This window comes from Branchiostoma lanceolatum, chromosome 15 (assembly GCF_035083965.1).
Source record: "Branchiostoma lanceolatum isolate klBraLanc5 chromosome 15, klBraLanc5.hap2, whole genome shotgun sequence".
NCBI lineage: Eukaryota > Metazoa > Chordata > Leptocardii > Amphioxiformes > Branchiostomatidae > Branchiostoma > Branchiostoma lanceolatum.
Window position 1 is genome coordinate 13,109,947 of NC_089736.1, and position 8,899 is coordinate 13,118,845.

At 41.1% G+C, this 8,899-nt stretch overlaps 1 protein-coding gene across 1 annotated transcript; it reads left to right on the forward strand.

Annotated features, from left to right (window-relative positions):
• Positions 1-444: 444 nt before the first annotated feature.
• LOC136420257 (mucin-21-like) lies at positions 445-5,103 on the forward strand. Its single transcript, XM_066407108.1, has 5 exons — positions 445-686; positions 832-947; positions 4,145-4,276; positions 4,422-4,772; positions 5,009-5,103. The coding sequence occupies exons 1-5, from the start codon at positions 445-447 to the stop codon at positions 5,101-5,103; spliced, it is 936 nt and encodes a 311-aa protein (XP_066263205.1).
• Positions 5,104-8,899: the final 3,796 nt, after the last annotated feature.

The following is an 8,899-nucleotide window of genomic DNA, read 5'->3' on the forward strand; positions in this document are numbered from 1 at the left end:
AGGGGTTCCTGTTCTCTTACACAGGTAAGGCGTTCAATTACACCAAGGATGTTTGCTTTGTTGCAGATTATTGGAGTGCATGTTATGGCTTGGCTTCTCTTGTTCTGGCATGGCTGGAACGGCACAAAGTAATGGGTGACATGGTTTAACAGCTTACAACGAAGATTGCATTTCGATGTACAATTATGATAGAGGTACACATATTTTAGTTTTTCATTCTTTCCTTGCCATTTTTAACAGCGTGTTTTTCTATAGTAGCCCAAGCATTTAATGCACATCTAAAATGTGCTACTCATTGAATATTACTACGAAGTACAGGTATTGTTTGAAGCTACATATGTGTTAGAATGAGTTTCATTTTAACAAAAACATGTTTTGGCAATCCCCGTAAGAATGATGCAAAACATAGTAGATCCTGTCATGAAGCTAGATTGAACACCGCTGATGTCTTTCATCACCTCCAAATACACAGGGGTGCCCGGATGTGGAGGTACCCTGACGGCTCCCCCTGGGGGTATTGTCAAATCACCGGGTCCCTACAATACCGATAAGACCTGTGAGTGGACGATCACCGTGCCAGAAGGAAGCACCGTCCGTCTCACGTTTGACAGCTTCCACCTCGACTACGACTCTGACTTTTGGACCATCTACGATGGAGACAGTGGCAGAGCTGCACTATTGCAGAGGTAATGACCTGAATGGTAGAGTAGTGCAGTTAGGATGATGCATAGAGTGATCTATGAGATTGTTTTTTTTTGCTTTATAATTCACAACTTCAAGATTTTCTTGGTGACATAAACAGAGCAAATGACGATTCATTTTGATCTCCAGCTCATCAGGCGATGTCCACTCCATCGGCCCCATCACCAGTACATCTAACAAGATGTTCGTGGTGTTTACATCTCACAGAAGCGTCACGGCTCAGCTGTCCCAGTTCAACTACACAGGTAAAGTGTTGGATGTAGCGAGCATATTTGCTTTGTTGCAGATGAATGGAGTGCATTTCTTGGGCTCAAACGACACAAAATGATGGGTTGTCTGTCTTGTCTTTCATTTTTGAGGCTATCAACTTCAACTTGCTGAAGATTTTGTAGCCTATATTTCGACTGTAAGGTTTTGGACCATCGCACACCGGGGCATGCCCCTACTTTACCGAAAGTGTGGTGGGTTCTTTAACGTGCGTGGGGTGTGGCTTTCCCCAAACACGGGACCTCCATTTAACGTTCTATCTGAGGGACTAGGCTAGGTACTAATTTTCACCTGAGTGAAGTGAGTGAAGTCGTGTAAAGTGCCTTTCCCAAGGGCACAAGATCGGTGACCCGACAGGAATTGAACCCGGGACCTCTGGAGCCAAACACGGTACAGATACGCCACGCGACCCCACAAGGGGTTACATGGTTAAACAACATACACTACAGAGTGGCAGTATCGTAACCCTTGATTAGTTTTAATGCATTGCGTATGAACACGGGAAGGCACAACCACCCTTCTCTATACCATAGATTTTGCATAATTGTGATACAAAGTAAAAGATTAACCACGTTTCATAGTAGATTTTTAAGTGTATCATAAAGAAAGAATTATACTTTATATTTGCATTAAAGAAAATGTTAAATGCGTTGAATATCTAAAAGCGGCTATAGAACTATTTAAATATTGATTATTTCATGATTATGGTCTTATGATGTACAGTGAGAGAGTGGTTTTTCAAGAAAGTATAATGACGCTACTCCCGTGACCACATCATCATCATCATCATCATCATCGTCGTCGTCGCCGCAGTTCATCGTTTGACGATGCGGGCCACCACTGCATCTTCCTCTGTCCAGTGCCTCTCTTCGTACTCCCTCCCAAGTGAGGCCCAGCTCCTCCGGGTCTCTCATGACTGTTCTCTCCCATATGATTTCTTGTCCTCCCTTCCTTTTTTTTTTCCTTTGTGGTACACTGCAGTCCACCTTACTAGACTCAGACTTGACTTCAGACAACTTAACTCACACTTATTGCAGCATCATTGTATAACTAGCCCTGAGTGTAAATGTGGAAATTCAGACGAGACAACCGAGCTGTACCTTTTAAACTGCGAACTATATAATAGCGAAACGATCCATATATTGCAAAGCCTATCCTGTTTAAACCTTAAAGAAATATTCCCCTCTAACCCCCTTAACCCTATCTAGACCGGGGGGGGGCTAAAAGTGCCCGCGCCAACTTTGACATCGTATAACTGCCAAACGACGTATGGTAGTACAACCAAACTTGGTGACTTTTCCTAAAATTTAGTTGGCAACAATATTATGATAAAAGTTTAAGTTTATCATTTTTCGTGTTGCCATGGCAACGGGTTTCTGAAGATGCATTTTATGCAAATTTCGCTTATTTCGATTTAAACATAGTTGTTTCCAATGTTTTCTTGCTCAACAACACTAGTTTCCTACATGTATAACATCACATCAACTGTCATGATTAAATATTCATAAATTATGCTAATTTGATGACGTCATCGCTCAAAATCCAAGATGGCGGACAAAATCATTATTTTCGGTACAAACAGGCTTTTTTGCCTTTAAATTCGTCAAAACCTGGAATTTTCTTAACCAGAATCATTCAGATTAATGTTTTTAGTCTATTTTCATTGTTATTTGGGATCATACATGAAAAAATGTATTTTGAAAAATTTCAAAATGGCCGATCCAAGATGGCGGATCCCAGGGGGTCGCTAGCAACACATGCCGTCATTCTTCGACGTCATTTTGACGTCAAGTTAGTCACCACTGACGTGAAATGTCTTAGCATACCTTTTAATCAATAATACGCACTATTTTGTCTCATACTTTTAGATATTATGGGAATTCCCTATTTAGCCAATAAAATCACATCAATGACGTCATAATTACGTCATATTACGTCATAACGTCACCAAACTTACAAGAATTATAAAACTTCACGTGAACATAACTCCCTGCAAATTTGGTGATGATAGAGCATACCGTTCGGAAGTTATGACGGGGGGGTCGAAAGAGCCCCCCCCCGGTCCAAGAAGTCTAAAAAAAGCCCGGTCTAGATAGGGTTAACTCAAAAATACTACTTCATGTACCCTAATCTTCCCTCCCACTAGATGAATTGCCAAATTTTCGATATTGAATTGAATTTTATTTCAGAGACTGGAAGATTCCCATAGCTTAGTTAGATTGGTAAGCCTACGTGTGTATGTTCTGTTATAATCAGAATCAGTATGTTCAGTTCGTTTCGTTACTGCTGTTAATGAAATTAATATTTAACCTTTATAATTATAAATTCATTTCGCTGTATTACTATTATTTTTATGTTATGATGTTGACTTAGTTTGTCCTGTTAATTGATGTTAACCTGAGTTATATGCTACGTTGTAATTATTAGTTCCTTTTGTTACTTTTCACCGTCATCTGTATTTTATGAGCAGAAGACCTTCATAAGCATATACGTTTCTTGTCCAATGCTCAGTAAATAGATGTAAATAGAATAATGACGCGCAGGGGGGGGGGGCATTTTGAATGCCTTCCCGTCAACACACGTACAGACACCTATAGATACTCCTTTTCCCCCGCGGGCCGCCCTTCTTGGCTCGGTAGTGATGTTAGTAACAGTTGAGTCCTTCCGACCCATGCTGGCTGCCTGCCCGCCCACCCCTTGCTCCTGATTGGCCCATATCTACAAAGCAAATATCATGAAATGTGCTAGAATGCTGATTTATCTGTTTATCTACCGCCCTATTATATTTGGCATGTCCCCTTGGCGGTAACACAACCCCGCTGCTTCGCCATCTGGATCAAATTCCGTGGATCCTGCAGCCCGAGTTCGCTCCTAGTGGTCGACTCCAGCTTGGACATGTTGTAAGAGATTGCATTCGTCATTTCGGATGGTGACGTAAAGCTGGCGGCCCCTTGTATGACGGAGCTTCGGGCATAAGCGTCAAACCTCTGCACGTTAAAGAACACAACACACTTATCGAGAAGAGTAGGGGTGGCCCGGTGTGCTTGGCCAAACATGCGTGCCGTGGCGAGGCCGCCGTGTAGTTGCACGAAGCCCTAGATTACACCCGAGGTCCCTTCAGGGATGTGGGTCACATTTAATTTCGTTCATTTCTACCGCCCTATGTTTTCCCAAGCTTGGGGCTGCCCGGAGAGTGAACGCCGGTGTTTGGACGGTTCGTGCATCCCGGAAGACTTCTCGTGTGATGAAACGTCTCCCGACTGTGAGGACGGTGAGGACGAGACGGACTGTGGGGGTGAGGGTGGAGGTGAGCATGTTAGGTGAAGTGGAGTGTTACGAGGCATCTCGTTTTTCCAATAACGATCCCTAAGACATCAAAATAGTGGCACAGAGAACAGTGTGACGAAGTGTCTGCTGCCTTGCAACTTAAACGTATTTCGACTTTACTACAGGAATCAAAACCACAACAGAAACTGATGACGTTACAACAGTAAATCAGGCACTGACCACCGTAGAAGAACATGACGATATAACGCCTCCTGGCGATCTGACCACCGAAGGGCAGCCCGACCTGACAACGCGTCCTGGCGGTCTGACCACGGAAGGGCAGCCCGACCTGACAACGCCTCCTGGCGATCTGACCACCGAAGGGCAGCCCGACCTGACAACGCCTCCTGGCGGTCTGACCACGGAAGGGCAGCCCGACCTGACAACGCCTCCTGGCGGTCTGACCACAGGACAGACTGACGACTTGATGCCTCCTGGCGGCACAACAGGCACTGCAACCCCGAGAGCTGATGACGGTGAGAACACGCGACTGTCCTGATCGGATCGTTGATATAAGATTGGGACAGTTTAAAGTTTTGGAAAGATGATAGGATCGAAGGCCGGGAGTTTTTACAATCAACCTCCCTGCTGCCTAACTCCGTAACAAATAGGGAATTGGGTACCAAACGGCTATTTCAAATAGCTTAGGGTTAATGCAACTTTTTTTTCATTAGAATAAAGCTAACATTTTACTTTTCGTTCCTTTTGATAGACTCCGGAGCGCGTGTTACCACCATTGCCGGCAGCGCGCTGACATCAATCGTTCTGGCTCACGTCGTCCTGGCCTACTACGACATGTTCTGTTAGGTCAGATCAGAACAGAACAGACAGACTAGTGTATCCTACAGTTGCCTTTGGACCAACGTGTACCTAGTGTAGCCTACGTTACAAACCTCTCCGACAATATTTTTCTTTTTCTGAACTATAAGGGGTTTAGATCATGCACTGGGTTCTGCTTTCTTTCATGCTTTGTAGGCCATCAGATCTGTCTACGCAAACGAAAGCTGTCAGAAAATTGCACATGTTTGAAAAAAAATCGGCGGTGTCTCCAACGGAAGCTATACTTTTTTTTGCAGTTTTTGCAGTAGTCGTAGCAGCTAGGGTTTCATTTGCATGCAGGACGAGGAAGAGTTTATTGCATGGATTTACCTCATTTATTATGCAAACATCATTCTTCGTTTAAACGTCGAATGGGATCGCGGATTACAGTGGTGTGAGTTCTTGAACAGAAGTGGTTCTTAAATGGATAGGTCGGTTAGGAAGTTCTCCAATTCAAGGCTCGTATCATAATAACCTTTATGTGTACTACACAATATCTAATGTCATTTAGAGTCTATACTGTACAAGAACAACAACATACACAGGAACTATTATTTCGCGGGACAGCATCATTATGATCATGTTCATCATGTTATCGTGCTCATCCCTGAGAGTTCAGCACGATACGTGTAGTTTGATCGTACAATGTTATGGACATTCAGGTCGTTAGAAAACTTATTTCTTGTTGGATGAACAAAGGGTACAGAATGCTTCATAGAAAAGCCCATGTAAACATGAACTATCAGTTGTGTTCCTTGTAAAAAACTGTAACTTTGAAACAACCGTCCAATCCTTTTAAGAGTATGAAGTAATCATCGGGCATACAAATGAAGTTATCAGTATCCTTACTAGACGTAGATGAGAAGTGTTTGTTACTTTTATTTTTGTCAATATTGAAACTCGCTGCCGAGATTACGAGACTGCCTTAAAATTAAGACTCATCTAAAGTTTTCCTCTTCTTTAAATGTCTAGATTACGAAATGATATTCAAGTTTTAATCTCATCTAAAAGTTTTGCTAGGGTTGACATCGTTAGAAACGTAATAGCAGATTTTCTCTTCTTAAACTGACAGCTCATACCTGATCAGTAAAACTTAGATAATGCTACGGAGCTACGTAGCTAGTCTAAAAACTGTTTTTCGTGGTTACTGAATTCTCTTCCGTTACGGTAGATGACGGCGGTTAGCTCTGCTCGACAATACCAGGATTGGGTAAACGGGGAAACATGAACACTTGAATTTTGATTGAGAAAAACTTGACTATTCGTTTGAAGAGACTCTCCGGAGCAGACCAGAATATCGAAGTTAAAACAACCTGGCCCCAAACATGTTGACAGCTGACTGTTCACTATTCGAGAGGTTACTCAAGTCATTGATATCGAAAGTTAGCACAAGAGGACCTGATAAACTAGATAAGATTCCAGGAAACTTCTAACTCAGTCTGAAAGTCTGCTGTGATAGGTACCACCTAGCTTGAACATACTCTAGGCTGGTTATTTTAGAAGCCCGCAGGCAGAAGGTATAATTCGACAGTATTTTAAACAGGCCCCAAGCGTGCTGACCAACTGATTGTATGATCTGCTACTGAAGTCACTCACCTAAACAAGTAGCTGTATGGGATTATTGGAGGAGATAATAGGTAGCAACCAGCTAATGTTTGCAATACATTGTATCTAACACAGATTGATTTTTTATTTATTTTTGTGAGCTCTAAAATTGACATGCATGTCAATCTATGGTAATGTAAATGTTTTGGATTATTCTGCTGTTACAATGTCTTTTGCTCATCTCTGTTTGAATCTATTCTTGGTTTACATAACTTGTGTTTACTGGCAGCACAGAAAAAAAACTACATTTTGTTAATCTATACACGTTATCACTGATGATCAATGCAACGAAAATGAAGTACAGTCTATTAGATTCAAGCAAGCAGCATATTAGTTTGATGGCTCGTACACATTTTAATACCTTGGCGTTTGGTTGAATAACTTTCTATTGTCAGTGGGTGGTTGGCTCTTTTTGAAAATTAAATTTTGAGGAAATATGTATTTCGAAAAAAGATTAGCCTGAGCGTTACCAATTTCTGATCACAAATGTCCTGAGTTTTCAATTTCAAGGGGAAAATTTAATTAATATGTCAAAAAGGATGGACATTTCTTAAAACTCTCCCCCGCAATTTTCGTTGCCCTGATGACAGTGAAAGTAAATGGAGATTTCAGAAATAAAGGTTTTGAAGAATCTTGAACAGAATGAATAATGGTGATTATTTCATACAATTCACACATTTATAACACGCCGATGATAGCAAGGTGCAAATGATTAAACGTCTGACGGGATTTATCAAACTAAACAGTCTTCAATTATTTTCATTTTAATCTCTACATATAAACCTTTTTTGTGCCCCCCTTTCACTAGGTTGTGATTAATTTTGCCATGTAGTAGCTCAAGTTACGATACATATAGGACTAGAAAAGGACCTTTCGACATACACCATTTTCAAATTCGTAGATCTGTCACAAAGATGGAAATCTGTAGTCATTAATCAAATGTAGAAAACATAAAGTGTTATAAAACTTTCAAGTTCCCAGAATCTTTGGTCCATTCTAAGTCAAAGATGGACGTCGCTTTATCATGGATTGTTCACGGTGTGATGACAAACGCACAGTGTTGTTTACCTTTCTGTCGGCATGATCAAAAGAATTCAATACATTCCATTCTATAAATAGATTCAATTATGACATTTTTTCAGGAGATAATCCTTCCTTTTTACAAATAGTCATATACATCAAAGAATGTTAAGACCTTAGAACCAGAAGTGTAATAAATGATAGGTTGATATGGTAATTTATTCATATACTTGTACGTAGGTCACTCAATTTTCTTTAAGATATTACGAAAGTATCTGTAATTTTACTAGCTAGAAAGTTAACATAAGCTGGTAAATTACATAACGAGAAATGTAAGCTACTAGTATTTCAATCTTCCCAACATCTGCTGAGAGTTGACAGGTTGAAAAGTTGTGGCGCCTTTGCAGTAACCGACTTCACATACTTAATGCTTCACGTCACATTGAAGATAAAGAAAAATATTAATCTCTATAGAGCTAGCTCTACGCACTATAAATGCATGTATACGGTTCATGTCACCTTCACGAAAAATAGTTTAATCTAAAATAATGAATATTAATACATGTATATGGTTCACCTTCAAGAAAAAATGACCTCTACAGAGCTAACTCCATGAAGGCGATTTTTTTCTACCTTATGGAGCTAGCTCCGTGCACTAAGAATTGCTATACATGGTTCACCTTACTTTCGGGGAAAAAAATCAACTGAAAATATTGACCTCTATAATGTTCTATAGGTATAAAAGTTTTCTTAGGGCTGACGTGAGCCATTCCTAGTGCGTGGAGCCATTGAAAGTGTATGGAGCCATCCCTTAAGGCTTGTAAGCATTGTTTATCGTGCACCGGCGTTTCCCTATAGATGTTTTTCTTAGGGGTAACGTGAACCATGTTTTATTGCATTGCAAATGCGTGGAGCCAGCCAGCTCTATGATTAGTACAGCTCCTATTGCCCCGATATGTTGAAAATCGTGTATCAGTGCCCCCTTCAGAGCAAAAAAAAATACCCCCCCCCCCGAAGGCTTGCAAAGAAGACTACGGGGGGGGGGGGGTTGAGGGTGTTTCGGACATGCGTGTAGGCTGCTCGGTGAGAGAGCTCAGAGTTCATTATCATAAAAACTATTAAAACTTTTTGGTGGGTATTTTGGTGAAGTTTGGCATTT

Excerpts from the sequence above, each read along its gene's own strand:
- LOC136420257 (XM_066407108.1), top strand. The coding sequence starts at position 445 with ATGTCTTTCATCACCTCCAAATACACAGGGGTGCCCGGATGTGGAGGT. Across the intron at positions 687-831 it reads AGAGCTGCACTATTGCAGAG|CTCATCAGGCGATGTCCACT; the intron begins GTAATGACCTGA and ends TTTGATCTCCAG. Across the intron at positions 4,277-4,421 it reads CTGTGGGGGTGAGGGTGGAG|GAATCAAAACCACAACAGAA; the intron begins GTGAGCATGTTA and ends ACTTTACTACAG.